Raw genomic sequence first — 22,716 nt, forward strand, 5'->3', positions numbered from 1 at the left:
TTGGTATGTTATTTTAAAATGAAATGCCTTGAAGAATGAATCAGTCAGACCTACTGTTAACATTTTGATATATTTTCTTTCAGACTGACTTTTACAATTTTTTGGTATTTGCTATTATGTATAATTATATCCTGCTTTTACTTAGCATATTAAGGATTTTTTTATATGTAATTTTAAAGTGGAATGCTTTGAAGAATGCATCAAAAGCACAGCTGCATAAGGTTGTACCCTTGGGAAGTAGTATAGTGATGTCTCGAAAAACTAATCTGGTTCATTGTTTACCAAACCCGTAGGACTGTGTGCCCAAGGAAGATTTTTTTTTTTCATCTTCTGTCATTTTTAAGTCTCATTAAGAGCTCATGAGTCTTGAGCATATCTTTGACCTACTTACTCTTAGTGTTTTTGTTTTGTTTTGTTTTTTGAAATGGAGCATCACTCTGTCACCCAGGCTGGAATGCAGTGGCACAATCTTGACTCACTGCAACCTCTGCCTCCTGAGTTCAGGCGATTCTCCTACCTCAGCCTTCCTAGTGGCTGGGATTACAGGTGCCCGCCATCACGCCTGGCTAACTTTTATATATTTAGTAGAGATGGGGTTTTGCCATGTTGACCAGGCTGGTCTCGAACTCCTGACCTCAGGTGATATGCCCGCCTTGGCCTCCCAAAGTGCTGGAGCTGGGATTACAGATGTGAGCCACCATTCCTGGCTTGACCTACTTACTCTTTTTTTTTTTTTTTGAGACGGAGTCTCGCTCTGTCGCCCAGGCTGGAGTGCAGTGACCGGATCTCAGCTCACTGCAAGCAAGCTCTGCCTCCCGGGTTTACGCCATTCTCCTGCCTCAGCCTCCCGAGTAGCTGCAACTATAGGCGCCCGCCACCTCGCCCGGCTAGTTTTTTTGTTTTGTATTTTTTAGTAGAGATGGGGTTTCACCATGTTAGCCAGGATGGTCTGGATCTCCTGACCTCGTGATCCGCCCGTCTCGGCCTCCCAAAGTGCTGGGATTACAGGCTTGAGCCACCGTGCCGGGCCGACCCACTTATTCTTAGAATTTATTGTGAAGATAGATGTAGAGATTGAGCAATATGTTTATTACAGCAGTGTGATTTTATAATATAAAATTTGGTATGGAAAATGGCCCAACAGTAGGTTTAGCTATTTAGTGAAGTACTGTGTAGGTGTTGAGTAATTGTTGACATAAAAAGATGGCTCACGCCTGTAATCCCAGCACTCTGGGAGGTCGAGACGGGCGGATCATGAGGTCAGGAGATCGAGACCATCCTGGCTAACACGGTGAAACCCCGTCTCTACTAAAAAATAACAAAAAACTAGCCGGGTGAGGTGGCGGGCGCCTGTAGTCCCAGCTACTCGGGAGGCTGAGGCAGGAGAATGGCGTAAACCAGGAGGCGAACCTTGCAGTGAGCTCACATCCGGCCACTGCATTCCAGCCTGGGCGACAGAGCGAGACTATCTCAAAAAAAAAAAAAAAGATACTCATTTTAATTTGAAGAGGTCTGCTTTTGAGTATGTTTGTATCATATACATTAAAATTGCATAGTTGTGTATGTATATATACAAATAAGTGGGCTGAAAACAGATTGAGTTAGTGAAATTATGGATTGGTTTTCTTTGATAGGATATGTTATTGTCAAAACTTTTAACAGCTTTATTAAAATATAATTCATTTCTCCAAAAAGAGACCATGTATCCATTTACTTTCCATTTCTACCCAATCTTCTTTCCCACCTTGGTCTAGGTGGCAGCTAACCTCCTTTCTTCCTATTCTGGGCACTTCATTATAAATGGAATCCGCCGGGTGCGGTGGCTCATGCCTGTAATCCCGGCTTGTGGCAGGCGGATCTCGAGGTCAGGAGTTCGAGACCAGCCTGGACAACATGATGAAACCCCATCTCTACTAAAAATAACAAAAAGTAGCCAGGTGTGGTTGCACATGCCTGTAATCCCAGCTACTTAGGAGGCTGAGGCAGGAGAATTGCTTAACCTTGGGAAGCAGAGGTTGCAGTGAGCTGAGATCGCGCCACTGCACTCTAGCCTGGGTGACAGAGCGAGACTCTGTCTAAAAAAAAAAGATGGAATCCTAGAACAAGTGGTCTTCAGTGGCTGGCTTTTCTCACTTAGGATGATGATTTTCAAGGTTCATCCATGCTCTCGCCTGGATGTGATAGTGCATTATTACTTTTTATTGTCAAATATTCCTTTATATTGAGTTACCGTATTGTATTTATTCATCACTTGATAGACATTTGAGTTATTTTTACTTTTGGCTTTCATGAATAATCCTGTGAACATTTGTGTCGAAGTTTTTTTGTGAACATAAGTTTTCATTTCTCTAGGAGAAAATTCCTGGGTCAGATGTAACTTAATGTTTAGTATTTTGAGAAACTCTCAGACTTTCCAAATCAGCTGCACCGTTTAACATCCAACCAGCAATTATATGAGGGTTCCAGTTTCTCCACATCCTTGCCAACACTTGTTATTATTTGTTATTTTTTGGCCGCCTGAGTGGCAGTGAGGGTGGTATCTTGTGATTTTTGATCTACATTTCCTGAATAACTTAATGATGTTGAATTATGTGAACTAAAAAAAAAAATGTGCAAATTTAAAAGTTTTCTGTACTTATCATGAATTTACATTTGTAAAAGTCTTTCAGTTGGAAGGACATAGTTAATTTTTGGTATATTAAGATTTGTGAATTTATGTATGACATCAGTTGAACCATAATGGTTAATGAAAGGTACAGGGCCGGCCGCAGTGGCTTATGCCTGTAATCCCAGAACTTTGGGAGGCCGAGACGGGCAGATAATGAGGGCAGGAGATCGAGAGCATCCTGGCTAACACGGTGAAACCCCATCTCTACTGAAAATAGAAAAAATTAGCCAGGCGTGGTGGCGGGCGCCTGCAGTCCCAGCTTCTCGCTCGGGAGGCTGAGGCAGGAGAATGGCGTGAACCCGGGAGGCGGAGCTTGCAGTGAGCCTAGATTGCACCACTGCACTCCAGCCTGGGCGACCGAGTGAGACTCCCTCTCCAAAAAAAAAAATTTGTGAAAGGTACAACTTGTAAATCTGAATCTGGGAGTAGGAGTAGGGGTGAATTTTTTTAAAAAACTTACTTAGCAAAATTAAAAACCAATTGTAATGAAAAGGTACGTGTAGAATGAGGTGGTGTGAATAAAGCTAAATGCAAACATTACATTTTATGAATAAATATAGTTTCATTAATACTTTCTGTGTTAATAAACCATTTTGCTATGTCTTTTTTTTTTTTTTTGAGATGGAGTCTCGCTCTGTCGCCCAGGCTGGAGTGCAGTGGCCGGATCTCGGCTCACTGCAAGCTCCGCCTCCCGGGTTCACGCCATTCTCCTGCCTCAACCTCCCGAGTAGCTGGGACTACAGACGCCCACCACCTCGCCCAGCTAGTTTTTTTGTATTTTTTAGTAGAGACGGGGTCTCACCGTGTTAGCCAGGATGGTCTCGATCTCCTGACCTCGTGATCCGCCCGTCTCGGCCTCCCAGAGTGCTGGGATTACAGGCTTGAGTTTGCTATGTCTTAATTTTGTGAGACAAAGCTCAAACAAAACAAGACCAAGTAATGATATAATGTCACAAAGAAAGCAGGAATGGCAATACTGCTGTCTGTTAAAAGTGGAATTTAGGCCGGGCGGGGTGGCTCAAACCTGTAATAGGCAGTCCTTAGCTTTACATAGTTCCTGTAGGCACAAATTTCAATTGCCATGACTTAGCTAAATAACAGTCCCCTAACAACATTGTTAAAATTTCACCTACCCTGCCGTATTAACTGTAATTGCATCAACTACAAAATTTACTGCTAGTCTTTCAACCCACAAATTGAGATGTAAATTACAGGTACATATAATGTCACTTTCAAAGTTTCTTGGTGATGGGTCACCGTGCATCAGTTTCTCAAAATCATGCACAGTGGGATGTGTAGTTGGCCTCTCCTAATGATGTCCCCATGTGACAGTTTACCAAAATAAATGAGGAAATTGATCATCAAAGATGATAGTGCGGCAAAAATCATAATGCTAGATGGGAAATTTGAATTTAATATAAATGGAATAATAGAATAAATAGCTTACCTTGTAAATATAGATGGTTTGCAGTTGGACAGACACTAATTGTCCAGCCAGAGAAACTTAGTGGAGGCAAGCTTATCAGCATAAATGAAAAAGGTAGTTGTAATGGAAAAGATGAAGATATCCTATTAGTAGAGGTGATACCAACAAAAAACATTGAGGATATTTCACAACATTGAAAGCATAAAGGGTAAAATATTGGAATCTGATCCAAACTTAGAAAGGAGTATAACAATTTGCCAAGGCATAGAAGATAGACTCATGCCATATCATAATTAGTATCACTAGAAGAAGGCAAGCACTGTTCAAACTATTCTTTTTTTTTTTGAAGATGGAGTCTCGCTTTGTCACCCAGACTGGAATGTAGTGGCGCGATCTCGGCTCACTGCAACCTCTGCCTCCTGGGTTCAGGCAATTCTTCTGCCTCAGCCTCCCGAGTAGCTGGGATTATAGGCATGTGCTACCACGCCCAGCTAATTTTTTTGTATATTCAGTAGAGATGGGGTTTCACCATATTGGCCAGGCTGGTCTCGAACTCCTGACCTTGTGATCCACCCGCCTCGACCTCCCAAAGTGCTGGGATTAAAGGCGTGAGCCGCTGCACCCGGCCCTGTTGAAAACTATTCTTGATTGTTTTGTTTTGTTTTGTTTTGTTTTGTTTTAACGAAGAAATGATACACTTTAATCTCAGTGTTCCTAATGTTTTAAGTTACAGCATACTAAGTAAGTATTGGTTTTACTATTTCGTTTCCATATGCATTTACATAACTGTCAGTAACAGACTGCTTAATGTTCTGACAGTTTTTAAAGGTCACAGAACAGTTGTAACTTTTCCAATTGATTATTAAGATTGCCTTGCTTGGTCATTTTTAAGAACTGCTTTGAGGTTAAGAAAAATGATTCATGTAAAAAAATTTATCTCTAATCTTTATACAGTAACTTTATGGTAGATCAGTCTTCAGTGGCTTTTAGACTTAGAGCCAGCCATACCGTTAAAAAAAATCCACATTTGAGGTTTTAAAACATTTTCTTGTAATTATTTTTGAGGTCTTTTCCTACACCTGAAGTTCCTGGTGACCGCAATTTTGAGCCCTTGGGGGATGTTAATTTAGTAAATGGGGGTGCTTAAGATTCAACTTCTTCAGTCTTGTTTTTAGCTTCCAAATTTTATTTTTGTCTTAAGAGTTTATACTTTTAAAATAATCTCTTTACTGTTGTTTTTCAGGAGGGAGAATTTGTGTTGAATTGGTTTGTTCTGACCAGAAATACATTTTCATGGAGATTTAACTCAAGTCATTTACTTGGAATTTGAAACCTGTTACATAAGAGGAATGTTGTACTGCTATAGCTAAATGTGTTAATTTTTCTAATTTGAGATTATGGACAGAAATTAATGATATCTAGTAAAATCTTCAGTTTTTGATGGAATGAGATGATTTCAGTTTAACTCCAAAGTAAATTTGGTAAATAATTGGTTTGCCTTAATCCTAGCATAATATTACTTTGAAAATGGGATGTACAGTTAAAATACATGGATACAATGAACATTACAGAATTTAAATATTAAAGCTGACTTTTATATACCCTAATTTTATATATATATTTATTTATTTTATTTTTTTGAGGCGCACTTTTGCTCTTGTTGCCCAGGCTGGGGCGCAGTGGTGCGAACTTGGCTTCCCACAACCTCCACCTCCCGGGTTCAAGCTATTCTCCTGCCTCAGCCTCCCAAGTAGCTGGGGTTACAGGCGTGCGCTACCACGCCCGGCTAATTTTGTATTTTTAGTAAAGATAGTGTTTTGCCACGTGGGCCAGGCTGGCTTTTGACCCTGACCTCAGGTGATCCCCCCAGCTAGGCCTCCCAAGTGCTGGGATTATAGGCATGATCCACCACTCCCGGCCATATTTAAATAGAACTCTTAAGCTTTCTTTTAATTGAAATTTTATTTTAGAGCCTTTTAAAAATTCTAACTAGAATGTTAACTTACTCATTAGTTCCCTAATGCTTAAAGAATTTTAGCAGATAAGGAATTTGTGATATACATCTAACGATAGTAATAATTTTAAAAGTTAGTACATTTTAGAGGAAAAAAGTATCAATTCCATTTTCCTGTTGCTTTGGGGAGTGTATGTATATCAGCTGTCATAGTAAAATTATCAGCATACTTATGTCTAGCTTTATAGAACTGACAGACTTCTATATGACTCACTGATGTGGGGAGGAGATGTACAGGGTCCGTCCTGGATAATGCATCTAAATATATATGTACAGATGGTCCCTGACCTACTGATACGATTTGGCTCTGTGTCCCTACCCAGATCGCACCTCGAATTGTAATAATCCCCACAGGTCAAGGACAGGACCAAGTAGAGGTAATTGAATGATGGGGGTGATTTCCCAAATGCTGTTCTCATGATAGTGAGTCTCATGAGATCTGATGGTTTAAGTGTCTGGCATTTCCCCTGCTTGCACTCATTCTCTCTCCTGCGCCCCTGTGAAGAGGTACCTTCTGCCATGATTGTAAGTTTCTTGAGGCCTCTCCAGCCATGCGGAACTTTGAGTCAATTAAACCTCTTTTCTTTATAAACTATCCAGTCTTGGCTATTTCCTCATAGCAGCGTGAGAACCGACTAATACGGTAAATTGGTACCAGAAAGTGGAGTGATGCTGTAAAGATACCTGAAAATGTGGAAGTGACTTTGGAACTGGGTAACAACAGGCAGAGGTTGGAACAGTTTGGAGGGCTCACAAGAAGACAGGAAAATATGGGAAAGTTGAGAACTTCTGGAGACTTGTTGAATGGCTTTGACCCAAATGCTGATAATGATATGGACAACGAACTCCAGGTTGAGGTGGTCTCAGATGGAGATGAGGAATTTGTTGGGAACTGGAGTAAAGATCAGTCTTGCTATGCTTTAGCAGAGAGACTGGTGGCTTTTTTCCTTTGCCCTAGAGATCTGTGGAACTCTGAACTTGAGAGAGATGATTTAGAGTATCTGGCAGAAGAAATTTCTAAGCAGCAAGGCATTTAGGAAGTGACGGAGCATAAAAGGAAAATTTGCAGCCCGATGATGCAGTAGAAAAGAAAAACCCATTTTCTGGGGAGAAATTCAAGCTGGCCACCAAATGCTAATCACCAAGACAAGGGGGAAAACGCCTCCAAGGCATATCAGAGACCTTCATGGCAGCCCCTCTCATCATAGGATCGGAGGTCTAGGAGGGAAAAATGATTTCCTGGGCTGGGTCCAGGGCCTCCCTTGCTGCGTGCAGCCTTGGGACTTGGTGCCCTGTGTCCCAGCTGCTCCAGTCTTGGCTAAAAGGGACCAAGGTATAGCTGAGGCTGTTGTTTCATTGGGTGCAAGCCCCAAGCCTTGGCAGCTTCCACGTGGTGTTGGGTCTGTGGGTGTGCAGAAGACAAGAATTGAGGTTTGGGAAACTGCCTAGATTTCCGAAGACATGTGGAAATGCCTGGATGTCCAGGTAGAAGTTTGCTGTAGGGACAAAGACTTCATGGTTCAAGAACCTCTGCTAGGACTGTGTGGAAGGGAAATGTGGGGTTGGATCCCCTACACCGAGTCCCCACTGGGGCACTATCTAGTAGAGCTATGAGAAGAAGGTCACCATCCCCCAGACCCCATGATGGTAGATCCACCGACAGCTTGCACTATGCACTTGGAAAAGCTGCAGACATTCAACGCCAGCCCAAGGTGGGGTGTGTAGCATACAAAACCATAGGGGCAGAGCATTTTAAGGCTATGCGAGCACACCTCTTACATTTGCATGATCTGGATGTGAGACATGGAGTCAAAGGAGATCATTTTGGAACTTGACTGCCCCTATTAGATTTCGGACTTGCATGGGGCCTGTAGCCCCTTTGTTTTAGCCAATTTCTCCCATTTGGGATGGGTGTATATAGCCAATACCTGTCCCCCCATTGTATCTAGGAAGTAACTAACTTGCTTTTGATTTTACAGGCTCCTAGGTGGAAGAGACTTGGCTTGTCTCAGATGAGACTTTGGACTTGGACTTTTGGGTTAATGCTGGAATGAGTTAAGACTTTGGGGGACTGTTAAAAGGGCATGATTGTGAAAGGGGCCGGGGCAGAATGATATGGTTTGGCTCTGTGTCCCCTCCCAAATCTCACCTTGAATTCTAATAATCCCCATGTGTTAAGGGCGGACCCAGGTGGAGGTAATTGAACGATGGAGGTGGTTTCCCCCATGCTGTTCTTGTGATAGTGAGTTTCATGAGATCTGATGGTTTCAAAAGGGTCTGACATTTTCCCTGCTTGCATGCATTCTCTTCTGAGGCCCTGTGAAGAGGTGCCTTCTGCCATGATTGTAAGTTTTCTGGGGCCTCCCCAGCCATGTGGAACCTGTGAGTCAATTAAACCTCTTTTCTGTAGAAATTACCCAGTCTCGGGTATTTCTTCATAGCAGTGTGAGAATGGACTAACACGCCTACAATGGTTCAACTTAGATTTTTGACTTGAGTGGGTTTTTCATGGTATTTAAATGGATTTCTGACTTAAGATATTTTAGATTTACAGTGGGTTTATTGGGACATAACCTCTTAGTAAATTAAGAACTGTCTGTGTATATATGTACACACACATGCAAACAGTTGAGGCTCATTATTTGTGGATTCCATATTTGCAGTGTACCTACTCACTGAAATTTATTTGTAAGCCCAGATCAGTAGTACTTGTTGTACAGGTCAGTCACAAACATGCACTGAGTAGCAGAAACATTTGAGTGTCCTGATACAACACATTCTTAGCTGAGATTGAACAAGGGAATGCTTGCCTTCTTTTTTTCAGCACTCATACTGTAAGCAAGTATCTTTTTTGCAATCTGTTTATTGCCATGGGTTTTTGCATTTTTGTGCTTTTGTTGGTCATTTTGCCAATTAAACCAGCCCCCAAGCCTAATGCTAAAGTGTTCTTTAGTGTTGGTAAGTACGAGAAGGTTATAATGTGCTTTACAGAGAAAGCGCATGTTACATACGCTGTTGGCTATGAGTTCAGTGTTAACGAGTTAGCAATCTGTATTAAATAAGGTATCTTTAAAATGGAAACACGTAAAATGAGTTTATGTATTTATTGGTTTATGAAAACCTTGTGATTACAGGAACTTAACCCTGTATTTCCCCAGGAGCAATGGTTGAGTTATTTGCTAATTCAGTTTTCACAGTGACTTTATAGAACATTATTACCGCAGATAGCAAGAATTGATTGTACATATATGAATGAATGGGTTATAACATGTCTGATTCTCTCATTGAGTAAAATAAAATTCTTAACATACTCATTGATCATTTTAAAAACGTGGTAAGTTTTGTGAGTTGTATAATATACGAAGTTATTTTGAAGTGAAACTATATTTGGGGTGCAGTTAAATGATTGATTAATGCTAATGTGTCAAAGTTTGTAGTTTATCATTGTAGGTTAAAAAAAACCAAATTTATTAACTTTGTGTTTTTTGAGATGGAGTCTGACTGTTGCCCAGGCTGGAGTGCAGTGGCATGTCAGCTCACTGCAACCTCCGCCTCCTGGATTCAAGTGATTCTCCTGCCTCAGCTTCCCAAGTAGCTGGAACTATAGGCGTGCGCCACCATGCCCGCCTAATTTTTGTATTTTTAGTAGAGACAGGGTTTCATCATGTTGGCCAGGCTGGTCTCAAACTCCTGAGCTCAGGTAATCCACCCGCCTCAGCTTCCCAAAATGGTGGGATTATAGGTGTAAGCCACCGCGCCTGGCGATTTAACCATTTTTAAGTGTATCATTCAGCAGTGTTAAGTACATTCACATTGTGCAACCTCTGTGGTTTTACTTAATAGAATTACAGATTTAAGTAGTAGCTTGTTAGTGAATTTAATGAAAGTATTTGGAATTATTAATTGTCCTTTAACTTATATAAGATTTGTAATGCAGTTTAGATTATGCATTTTTGATAATTGCATAATAGGGTGTATTATTTAATAAATTATATATTTGAGCTTGCTTTGTACTCACGTCCTCCCTCCTCCTTTTTTAGTGCTTTTTTAGGACCAAAGGATATATTTCCTTACTCAGAAAATAAGGAAAAATATGGCAAACCAAATAAAAGAAAAGGTTTTAATGAAGGTTTATGGGAGATAGATAACAATCCAAAAGTGAAATTTTCAAGTCAACAGGTAAGTCATTACATAAAATTTGGTATTGCTTATTTAATCCTGGGGAATAATCACTATCCTGGCTGTAGGAAAATAAATACTAAAAGCCTTGTAAATTTCATATTAGCTTGTTGTGTTCTTATTTGTGAGGTTGAACCTTGGACATTTTATATCAAAACGAATTGACGAAATCATTATTTTGTGTAAACAGATCTCAAGAAACTGGGAACTATTCAGTTATTTAACTCTTCCTGATTGAGGGTTTAATACATCATTGAATTTAAAGCTGTATGTACTATTCTCCTAAATTTAGGTTTTGCAACTTACATGATGTGTGCTTTAATTTTCTTATTCTCTAATTAATTAATTAATTTTTTTTTTTTTTTTTTTTTTTTTTTTGAGATGGAGTTTCGCTCTTGTCACCGAGGCTGGAGTGCAATGGTGCAGTCTTGGCTCACTGCAACTTATGCCTTCCGGGTTCAAGTGATTCTGCTGCCTCAGCCTCCCGAGTAGCTGGGTTACAGGTGCCCGCCACCACACCTGGCTAACTTTTTGTGTTTTTAGTAGAGCCAGGATTTTGTCATGTTTGCCAGACTGGCCTCAAACTCCTGACTTCAGGTGATCCACCCGCCTCAGCCTTCAAAAGTGCTGGGATTACAGACGTGAACCACTGCACCCAGCCTTTAATTTCTAAATCCATAGAATTGTATTCAAATATGAACCTCATGAGTTAAATTAATATGTGACAAATATAACACTGTGCAAATTATATTTATTGGTGTCAGCAGCCACCTTATACTTTCTTTTCTGTGTTTTTTTCCATGGGTCCAGAGCTTTTATTAATTTACATGTGATACTAAATTTTCATGGAGTGGTTTGCCTTTATCCAATTTGTTTCATTTTTATCATACTACAGAAAACACTTGTTCTCTTACTTTTCCTTTGTGCTGGTATTGATGTGATTTAGAGAAAAAAAATTTTTTTTTTTTTTTTTTTGAGACAGAGTCTCGCTCTGTCACCAAGGCTGGAGTGTAGTGGCGCCATCTCAGCTCACTGCAAGCTCCGCCTCCTGGGTTCACACCATTCTCCTGCCTCAGCCTCCCGAGTAGCTGGGACTACAGGTGCCTGCCACCACGTCCGGCTAATTTTTTGTATTTTTAGTAGAGACAGGGTTTCATCGTGTTAGCCAGGATGGTCTCGATCTCCTGACCTTGTGATCCGCCCGCCTCAGCCTCCCAAAGTGCTGGGATTACAGACCTGAGCCACCACGCCCAGCCTAATTTTTTGTATTTTTAGTAGAGACGGGGTTTCACTGTGTTAGCCAGGATGGTCTCGATCTCCTGACCTTGTGATCTCCCTGCCTCGGCTTCCCAAAATGCTGGGATTATAGGCTTAGAAAAATTTTTTGTAATGTCGATTGCACTCTTCAATTGTTGTACATATTCCCAAATGAATGTCTCAGAGCTCTTACGATTTAAAGTAAACAGATGGCTTTATAATAGGATCAGAGCGCTATGAGAGGAGGTCTTTATGAAGATAATTGGGACCGTTTCTCATTCATCAATAAATGTCCTCTTTTTAAGACCTGAGGTCCAAAAATTGGGAAGAGCATGAGTAAACCTAAAGAAGGGAGGTAGCAACAAAGTGGAAATTCTGCAGCTTTTTAGCCTTTTTAATTTTATTTTTATTTATTTATTTATTTATTTTGAGACAGAGTCTCACTCTGTCTCCCGGGCTGGAGTGCGGTGGTGCAGTCTCGGCTCACTGAAGCCTCTGCACCGCCCCCCCACCCCGGGTTCAAGCTATTCTCTTGCCTCAGCCTCCCGAGTAACTGGGATTACATGCGCCTGCCACCATGCCTGGCTAATTTTTGTATTTTTAGTAGAGACGGGGTTTCACCATCTTGGCCAGGCAAGTGTTGAACTCCTGACCTTGTGATCCACCCGCCTTGACCTCCCAAAGTGCTGGGATTACAGGCATGAGCCACCATGCCCGGCCTAGCTTTTTACTTTTTTTTTTTTTGAGATGGAGTCTCGCTCTGTCGCCCAGGCTGGAGTGCAGTGGCGCGATTTCAGCTCACTGCAGGCTCCGCCTCCCGGTTTACGCCATTCTCCTGCCTCAGCCTCCCAAGTAGCTGGGACTACAGGTGCTCGCCACCTCGCCTGGCTAGTTTTTTGTTATTTTTTAGTAGAGACGGGGTTTCACCGTGTTAGCCAGGATGGTCTCGATCTCCTGACCTCGTGATGCACCCGTCTCGGCCTCCCAAAGTGCTGGGATTACAGGCTTGAGCCACTGCGCCCGGCCCGCTTTTTACTCTTAAACCAGTAAATTTTATTTCTTCACATGTGCCATGCTTTTTCTTAGAGAACTTTTTAGATACTGTTCTATCTGGAACATATAAATCTTTCATTGATGCTCCAAGGCCACATTAAATGATCATAAGTGACTTCATTATCTCCGAGTACTTACTTGTTAATGGATTCATCAAACCATATCATAACTGTTTCTGTACTTGTCTGTACCTGCTACAGAGTTATGTTGCCTCTGTGAACAAAGGTTAATGTCCTGTGTGCCCAGCATGTGCACGTGTGAGAAGAATAGCTAATCACTAAATATTTGTTGAATGGCTACATGGTTTCTCATCATTATTGCCTTGACTGTGTAGTGGGAAGACATCTGTCTAACAGACGGAATTGATTGTTTTCTGAAAATTAATGTCTTGTAATTTTCTTTTCTTTTTTATTTTTTTTCCAGAGACAGAGTCTTGCTCTGTCACCCAGGTTGGAGTGCAGTGGTGCAATCTTGATCTTGGCTCGCTGCAACTTCTGCCTCCTGGGTTTAAGCTATACTCGTGCCTCAACTTCCTGAGTAGCTGGGATTACAGGCGCATCACACCGTGCCTGGCTAATTTTTGTATTTTTGGTAGAAATGGGGTTTCACCATATTGGCCAGGCTAGTCTTGAACTCCTGACCTCAAGCAATCCGCCTGCCTCAGCCTCCCACAGTACTGGGATTACAGATGTGAGCCACAGTGCCTGACTACGTTTTGTAATTTGTCTTGGATCATTTGTCCTGTGATTGCACCTTTATGGTCTTTTTCATCCTCCAAATTGCCAAGCCTTGTCAGCATATAGTCTTGGAATTTTTTTATTTTTTGAGACTGCGTTGCAGAGGCTAGGGTACAGTGGTGCGATCATGATTCACAACAGTCTTGACCTCCTGGGCTCAGGCTTAGGAGGGAGGATGCCTTGAGCCCAGAAATTGAGGCTTCAGTGAACCACGGTTGCACCACTGCCTCCAGCCTGGGTGATAGAGTGAGACCCTGTCTCTAAAAAAAATAAAAATAAAGAATTGCGCATATTATTGGGGTAAAAACTTATTTTGCAAAATTAATAGAGTTGATTGCTCACAGGCAGCAACTAAACAATCAAATGCATCATCTGATGTTGAAGTTGAAGAAAAGGAAACTAGTGTTTCAAAGGAAGATACCGACCATGAAGAAAAAACCAGCAATGAGGTATGTTCTATTTCTCCTAACATTTTAAACCCGTTTTGTTTCAAGGAACAAATAATGAAATAAGTTGGCCATGATTATTAGTAAGTAATTTTTAAAGTACTTAAAAAGTGAATTAGAAAATATTTAAGGCTTATTTCCTTGTGTAAGTATTAAATACAGTATTGCTAAACAAGTTGTGCATCTTTAAGATGCATACATGTTATTATTTGAAGTTATTTTTATGCGTAAAACATGAAGTACAACTATAGGGTGTGGTAGTGTTAAGAATATTTTTTAAAGGGAAGTATTGTGGGATGGATGTACTGGAAAGAGCATTAGACTAAATTTTTAAAAACCTAGATTGATGTCCAACTGTATATGATCTGTGTATAAAGATTACTCATTTAGCCCTTCTAGGCCTCATGAAGTGGTTGTTAGACGATCTTCAGAGTCCCAGCCACCCTTTAAAATTCACAATCCTAAAATTCAGAATTCTAGTGTAGAAAAAGTAGTTTTATAAATGTAAATAGACAGAATTCCTGGTGTACTAGCAAGCATGACTTTTATATTTGATCTGACAGTGGAAATGCATTTTTCTCACTTTATTAATTTTGAGACATAATGTTTATAATTTCAGAACTCTACAGAGCAAAACAAATTTCCCCAGTGCTTTTAGTTAAACATGCTTGTGACTGTTAGTTTAAGAAGGTTTCTTTCATTCCTGGAATGATTTATTCAGTATTCAGTTTTCTTTTTTCTTTTTTAGGATGTGACTAAAGCAGTTGACATAACTACTCCAAAAGCTGCCAGAAGAGGGAGAAAGAGAAAGGTAATTTCACAGACTTACCAACCACAGGGATCTGAAAAGAATTTTTATTTCAGTTGGGTTGAGGGAGAGTAGATATAATGAAACTTTAAACTTCAGCTTTTATTCTAAACCCTTTAATTTTTTATGGGTTATGTTTTACTTGGCAAAACTATCTGTGTTTCTTTCTTAGTGATGTAGCACCTTTAAAATAACTTGAGTGGTAAAGGAAATGAAATGCACCAGTTTTCATTCATTTTAATGACTGCTTCAGTTTCTCTAAAATGGCTAGAAATACATACTCGAAGGTTGTGGAGGATGAAATGATTTAACATATGTAAAATGTTTATGCTAAATCCTGGTACCTAAACACTAGTAAGTGCTATATAAGTGTTGTCCATTATGTTTTTGTTATTGTTACTTCACAACATTGTTGTGAGAAATGAGTGTGAGTGACAGTGTGCAAGGTTAGGTACATAGTAGGCTTTTAATTAGTATGAAACTTACGAAGTTTTGTTCACACCCTTTTCTGACCTATTTATGTCTCAAATTATTATTATATACCAAAGATACAAAGAAAACCAAGAGTTCAGTATCTCATGAGGAGGTAAACTGTGAAAATAAATAATTATAGTGGCTTATTTGCTATGTAGTGTGGGTTGGAGGTGGTGTGATAACAGGATTTTAAAATACAGGCAGAATTTTGTCAGGCAGATGAAGGAGCAGGGAAGGACACGTGAAGCAATTTGAATAGCATATACAGACACATAGCAGAAATTCCGTTTCAAGCATCTTGAGTATTGTATTTCAGTATTAACACACCATAAAGTTTGAGGGAGTAGGTACCCAAAAAACCTGATGTTGTCCTAAAGACCTTGGAACTTAAAGAACTGATGGGAAATGATTGAATTACTTCAAATTTTAGATACCTCCTTTAAAAAATTTTTTTAAGGGATGGGGTTTCGCTCTGTCACATAGGCTAGAGTAGTGCACTGGTGCAATCACACCTCACTGCAGCCTCAAACTTTTGGGCTCAAGGGATTTTCCCATCTTACCCTCTCTAATAGTGGGGACTACAGAAGTGTGCCACCACACCCGGCCTTTTTTTTTTTTTCTGAGACGGATCTCGCTCTGTTGTCCAGGCTGGAGTGAAGTGGAGCAATCTTGGCTCACTGCAACCTCCACCTACCGAGTTCAAACAGTTTTCCTGCCTGGGCCTCCCAAACTGGGATTACAGGCACACACCACCATGCCTGGCTAATTTTTGTATTTTTTGGTGGTTTGTTTTGTTTTGAGATGGATTCTCACACTTGCACCAGCTGGAGTGCAGTGGCACCATCTCGGCTCACTGCAACCTTCGCCTCCCAGGTTCACGTGATTCTCCTTCCTCGGCCTCCCGATTAGCTGGGATTACGGGTGCACACCACCATGACCGCCTAATTTTTTTGTATTTTTAGTAGAAATGGGGTTTTACTATGTTGGCCAGGCTGGTCTTGAACTCCTGGCCTCAAGTGATCCACCTGCCTTGGCCTCCCAAAGTGCTGGCGTGAGCCACCGCGCCCGGCTAATTTTTGTGTTTTTAGTAGAGACAGGGTTTCACCATGTTGGCCAGGCTTGTCTTGAACTCCTGACCTCAGGTGATCCGGCCACCTCAGCCTTCTGAAGCGCTGGGATTATGGCACCGGGCCTGGCCAATTTTTTTTTTTTTTTTAATAGAGATGGGGTTTTGCTATGTTGCCTAGGCTTATCTCAAACTCCCAGCCTCCGGTAATCCTCCCAAAGCACTGGGATTACAGACGTGAGCCTCTGTGCCCAACTTGATGCCTCATTTTTTTCTTTTTTTTAATATAAATTTGGTTTTTTTTTTTGGATACAGAGTCTCATTCTGTCACCCAGACTGGAGTGCGGTGGCGTGATCTCAGCTCACTGCAACCTCCACCCCCTGGGTTCAAGCGATTCTCCTACTTCAGCCTCCTGAATATCTCGGATTACAGATGTGCACCACCACGCCTGGCTAATTTTTGTATATTTAGTAGAGATGGGGTTTCACCATAGTGGCCAGGCTGGTCTCAAACTCCTGGCCTCAAGTGATCCGCTCACCTCTGTCTCCCAAAGTGCTGGGATTACAGGCGTCCGCCACCATACCCAGCTAATTTTTTGTATATTTAGTAGGGACGGGGTTTCACTATGTTGGCCAGGCTGGTCTTGAACTCCTGACCTCGTGATCCACCTGCCTTGGCCTCCCAAAGAATGCATCATTTTTTAAAGCAGTGTGAATGGGGACTGGATTGGGGCATTGAAACCAGTTCACTGTAAAATTCTTTCAGAATTTTAGTACTAACTTTACTGGCCTTGGCATGGATTTGAGTAGTTAATAAAGAAGACAAGGTCTTTGTTTCCATTGAACTTAATGTTTTTGGTTTTTTTTTTGAGACAAAAAATAAATATTTAAAATAAGAGGGTCTAAATGGGGAGTTAGTGAGTTGGCAGCCAACTAGGCTACAAAAGGCCTTTCTAAGGAGTTGGCATGAGACTGGAAGGACAAGGATCTTATAGCAGATTTTTTAAGTGGTATAGAGGAGAGATGGGATTTAAGAGCACTTAAAGAGGTTAAGTTGATGGTTGATGAGAAGTGGCTGGTGAAGGCGGGGGGCAGAATCTAAGGTGGCTCCAAGGTCTTTACTTGAATAACTAACTAGTTATTGGGAGTGCAGAGGATGTTGGTTTGGAATCACAGGCATGAGTAAGGGGAAGGTGAAGCACCTGTGGGAATTGGAGTGAAGAGATATATATTTTGTGTATATATTGTTCTGGCACCAAAAAGAGAGAAGATGTAAGTTACAGATGCAGTCTCTGGCATGAAGACAGGGTAATAGATGAGGTCAAAGGAGAATTGTTTATTGAGAGGATGCAGAAACCAGAATCCTGAAGGAATATAATGGAGAGCGGGGGAGGTTGCTCTGTGAAATTATGGCTGAGAATGAACTGTCAAGAGAAAATCTAAGAGGATATCAAGCTAAACAAGGGAAGGGAGAACGTTCCAGAATGAAGAAGTGGTCAGTAATGTCCTGATTTACAGAGGGTCCCAGTAGGATACTTGCCAAATAGACTCTTCTAGGATACTTTCAGGTGAACTCCATTTAGTTGAATGGTAAGGACAGAAACTAGATTAAGGGGTTAGAGAATAAATGTTTAATGGTAAAGTTACACTGTGCTTTTGAAATCTTTGAAGGAAAGGAGAATGTGGCAACTTAATAGGGGTTTTCATGGCTAAGGGAAAGTGTTAAAATGACAAAAGACAGTAGATGCCCTAACACTTTTTCTTTGCAAAATTAGGAAAGCCTGTAATGCCAGCACTTTGGGAGGCCGAGACGGGCGGATCATGAGGTCAGGAGATCAAGACCATCCTGGCTAACACGGTGAAACCCCGTCTCTACTAAAAAAAAAAAAAATACAAAAAACTAGCCGGGCGAGGTGGCGGGCGCCTGTAGTCCCAGCTACTTGGGAGGCTGAGGCAGGAGAATGGCATAAACCTGGGAGGCGGAGCTTGCAGTGAGCTGAGAACCGGCCACTGCACTCCAGCCTGGGCGACAGAACAAGACTCTGTCTCAAAAAAAAAAAAAAAAATTAGGAAAGATCAAAGATGTAGAGTCAGTATAAATTATTTTACATAAATATGTGTTGGATGAGAGAATGGAGGGGACATTGAAGGAATTGACTTAACAAGGAAGAGATGGATATTACAGTCTCTAACACTGAAGGGGAGGGATGAAAGAGGCTCTGAAAATTTCTTGGGACACTAGGAAATTAAGGGAATTTCTTTCTATGGCCCTTACTCCCTTCTGCCCTACCCACATCAAAGCAAGACTTTGGGTGTGGTACAAGTCAGGAAGAATGGATTGAGTGTTGATGCAGCTGTTGATGGGAGAAGGAGGCCTGATCAGAGAGGGTAAAGTGACTTTGAGATCTCAACTGAGATTGCATAAAATGAATGCATGTTTGTACATTTTTTTTTTTCCAGCAGGCCTCAGCAGCTGGGAATAATAGAACAGAGAAGGTAGAATTGTATAGTAACCTCTTTCTTGAGGATTTGTGGGACAGATATAGCAAAACAAGGATGTGGAGGACTTATGAATGCATTTGAATGGTAATCCCATGAGGTTTTTGTGTGAGTGTGAGGTGGCATGTTTTTAGTTAAGATCAAGGAAGCTGTTAGAGCTAGAAAGTGGGGTAAAAAATGAAGAGAAAATGAATTAAGGGGTTAGAGGTCTCAGAGCAAGTAAAATACGGAAGAAATAAATCTGTAGTCAAGAGTGTAAAATATTTGCATTTAAGATGTTTAAATATTTAAGCATATCCTAAGAGTGGAAAAAACTTTAAATATGTGTATTTCATATAACTTCATTGGTCCTTTCTTTAGATAAAATGTTTCTGATTTTATTTTCATGAGGAATGATTCTGACTTGCATGATTTTGCTATAATAGTCGTGAACACACATGCATGGTAGGGCTGATCTCTTAGTGTTAATATATTTTTAATTATTATCGATGAACTTGTTACGCTTATTGGTACCTCCTTAGAAACCATCTCTTCTACCTATAATTTTTTTTTTTTTAACTTTTTTATTTTTTTCTGAGATGGAGTCTTGCTCTGTTGCCCAGGCTGGAGTGTGGTAGCAGGATCTCAGCTCACTGTAATCTCCACCTCCTGGGTTCAAGTGATTCTCCTGCCTTAGCCTCTTGAGTAGCTGGGATTACAGGCGCCTGACTTATTTTTGCATTTTTAATAGAGATGGAGTTTCACCTTGTTGGTCAGGCTGGTCTTGAACTCCTGACCTCAAGTAATCTGCTCGCCCCAGCCTCCCAAAGTGCTGAGTGGGATTACAGGCATGAGCCACTGCGCCCAACCTTACCTATAATTCTTATTCAGTGTCTTGATTTATTTCCAAAACCAGAAAGTTAAGTGAAGAGAGTCGTCTTTGCACCAAAGAATTGATCAGTTATAATTTTAGCCAAATTATGCCCTCTTCTCAGTAGGAAAAGAGCTCTCAGTCTTGAGTTATTAAGCTTTGTTACCTGGGGAGCTTTTTAAAAACACAGAATCCTGGTTCCCTGACTCAGAGCTATCGAATCAGGATTGGGGCAGGTCAACTTTGTAAGTTCTTAAAACTCTAGAAATAAAACCTGAGCTAATAATGTTCAGGGAGGAATTTTCAGTGTTCTCTGAGAACAACTCAAGGGTTACCTTAGATGAGTTTTAATAATACTTTTAATATGCTTCATTATGTTTCAGTTATTAAAAGAAATGTTTAAAAACGTAATAAAGAAATGGATACATTCGTAGAAGTGGAATTGCCGTATAAAGATTTTTTTTGTTTGTTTTTGTTTTTTGAGACAGTCTTGCTCTGTCGCCCAGGCTGGAATGCAGTGGTACGAATCTCGGTTCACTGCAACCTCTGCCACCTGAGTTCCAGCAATTCTCCTGTCTCAGTCTCCCATGTAGCTGGGATTACAGGTGTGCACCACAAGCCTGGCTAATTAATTTTTTGTATTTTTAGTAGAGAAGTTGGTCAGGCTGGTCTCGAACTCCTAACCACAAGTGATCCACTTACCTTGGCCTCCCAAAATGCTGGGATTACAGGCGTGAGCCACTGTGTCCAGCCCTATATAGAGATTAGCACATTCTATATTGCCAATACTCATTCATAATTATGCTCTTTATCATAAAGTATTAGTTTATTGGTACCAGCTTATTGATCATTGATAGTCAATGTATGAATGCTTCTCCGCCTGCTTACCAACACTGGGCATTATGTTTACAAATCAAATCATTGATGAAAAGGCATTAATTTTTTTAATCAATGAGATTGGATTATGCATGTTTTTGAGTGCCTTGCTTATATCTTTAGTGATACAGTTAATGCTGAATCCTAAAGAGTTGGGGGAGATGGGAAAGGAGCCCATCTCCTTTGGTCTCTCTTTTTCCTCCTCTTGCAGTTATGATCAGTACCAACTGCTGCCTCATGTTTACATTTCGTTTCTAATTTGTGGTTATTAACCTTTGTTCCATGCTAATGCTTAAATCAATAATACTGATTCTCTTTTGAGGCCATTCTCTCCAGGAGAGTCATACCAGCAATTATCAAAGGGCATTAGAGTTTGCAGATGGTCAGAGGATTCCTTACTCTATGCTGTAGTAAATCCCTTCTTATGGGAAATGAGAATAACTCCTAGAGAACTGTTAGGTCACAGTCGCAGTTTAGAAATGAAACGTGTCTATATGAACGAAGAATTAGAAAAAGCAGTGTGTTAGTTGCAGTGTAATGACATACTTTGTTCTCCATATTGCATCAAGAATATTAGCTTTATTTTTACAAATGACTTCATTTCTAAGAAGTTAATTTTTAAGAATTGTTCACTAGAGTTATAAACTAAGTTTGAAGATGTTACTCTGATTGTTGAAAAATAACAAAGATCATACAGAGGTTATATCTGTACTTGAATTCACGTTACCGTAGACTGGCATATTTTTGCCATGGAATTAAACTTTCTGAGTGCCTACTATTTGCTAAATAAGTTAATTAAATTTTTGTAATTCAGGCAGAAAAACAAGTAGAAACTGAGGAGGCAGGAGTAGTGACAACAGCAACAGCATCTGTTAATCTAAAAGTGAGTCCTAAAAGAGGACGACCTGCAGGTAGGATTACTGATGTTTAAATATCTGTTTGGCTTGTGATTAATATTCCAGTCCATTTAAAGTGTTGTTGCCTCAAATATTTTGGAATGAAGCGAATAGGCAATTGATTGTGTGTAACATACAGATTTCAAAGGAGATAAACATGATTTGTGCTCTGTTTCAAAGTATTTAAATTTGAAATAAACTTTGCTTTATCTCTGTTGTTTTCCCTAAATAGTGGTAAGAGAGGCTGTGGTGAGGTTAAAATTATCATGAATAATGGGTTTATTTTACCTTTCACTTAAGAGTCATAAGATTTCAAAATGGAGTTATAATCAGAGAGTGAGAAATAGCATTTGATTAAAGCCATTAATATTTTAAATTTTTGCGTTCTCTGTTGATAGGGATTTTGATTTTTACAGTATGCAGCTCTGTAAAAGTATTTTCTTAATTTGGCAAATTGGAAATATTTTGGAAAGATCTTCCTAATACAAAGTAAAACAAAGAAAACCAAAATTGAATTTTTTTCTACTTTTTACTGGGATTCTTACTGAAAATGGGGGGTAAGATGAGTAATACCAAGAAAAGAAAAAAAATTTTTTATTTACATAATATTTTGGAGTTTAATATTGTAGTGGATAAAATAGTGCTAGGAAACTCAGTGAATTCTAATATGAACTTCCAAAGATACGTAACTGCATAAGTAATATTATATATAATATGTATATGAATATTAAATATAAGTGCTGCTTCCTATTCTAAAGTTGAATTTTGTGACATTACTGTCAAAATGATAGAGAAAAATGTTTTAAGCCCTCTCAGTCATAATAAGGACAAATTGAGGATTACTCAGTTTACCTCTTTATAAATTTTTTGTTGCTCATTTGAATCATGGTGGGGAGGTGTTTTTTAAATTTAGCAATAATTGTATCTAATAAGCTACTCATTCTTATATAGTATGTATCATTTCTAATATTTATATCAGATTTGTATCTTAACTAGAAACTAGTACTGATTTTTTTTCCATGTGTATATTAGCTACAGAAGTCAAGATTCCAAAACCAAGAGGCCGACCCAAAATGGTAAAACAACCCTGTCCTTCAGAGAGTGACATGTGAGTTTATTTTTAATGTATAATTAGTTACGCAATAAATGAGACATTTGACTTTAAACAAGCACATATCTCTGCATTTTTATCAGTTTTCTCTTACAGGATGTTTGTTATTTTGATATTTCTTAAAATTACAGAAAAAACTGGAAAAATTTTGTAAAGTAAAAATTGGTAAGGAATGGCTGTTTATCATTTCATTAAGTAAGACTTTTGGGTATATCAATTTATATAGATACTTAGATAAAACAAAGTAAAATACATAATAGAGAAATTGGGCAAGATGTTATGTTTCGGGAATTTTACACAGAATATATTTGAAGCAATGTCAAAAAAAAAAAATTTTTTTTTTTTTTAAGATGGGG

General features: G+C 39.8%; 1 protein-coding gene across 6 annotated transcripts in view; it reads left to right on the top strand.

The window, feature by feature from the left end:
• The window catches only part of PSIP1 (PC4 and SFRS1 interacting protein 1), a 50,734-nt gene that overhangs the window by 13,082 nt on the left and 14,936 nt on the right, over positions 1 to 22,716 (top strand). For 5 of the 6 annotated variants that reach the window (XR_003115916.1, XM_025359122.1, XM_025359119.1 and 2 more), the window contains exons 4-8: positions 10,149 to 10,287; positions 13,679 to 13,783; positions 14,529 to 14,591; positions 21,168 to 21,264; positions 22,282 to 22,357. Coding sequence is in view for 5 of the 6 variants with exons in the window: in XM_025359122.1 (XP_025214907.1) it covers positions 10,149 to 10,287; positions 13,679 to 13,783; positions 14,529 to 14,591; positions 21,168 to 21,264; positions 22,282 to 22,357 (480 nt within the window). In the remaining variant the exon portion in view is untranslated. The remainder of the gene's footprint in view (positions 1 to 10,148; positions 10,288 to 13,678; positions 13,784 to 14,528; positions 14,592 to 21,167; positions 21,265 to 22,281; positions 22,358 to 22,716) is intronic. The other variant, XM_025359123.1, reaches the window with a different exon arrangement.

The sequence above is a fragment of the Theropithecus gelada genome, chromosome 15, assembly GCF_003255815.1.
Source record: "Theropithecus gelada isolate Dixy chromosome 15, Tgel_1.0, whole genome shotgun sequence".
Lineage (NCBI taxonomy): Eukaryota > Metazoa > Chordata > Mammalia > Primates > Cercopithecidae > Theropithecus > Theropithecus gelada.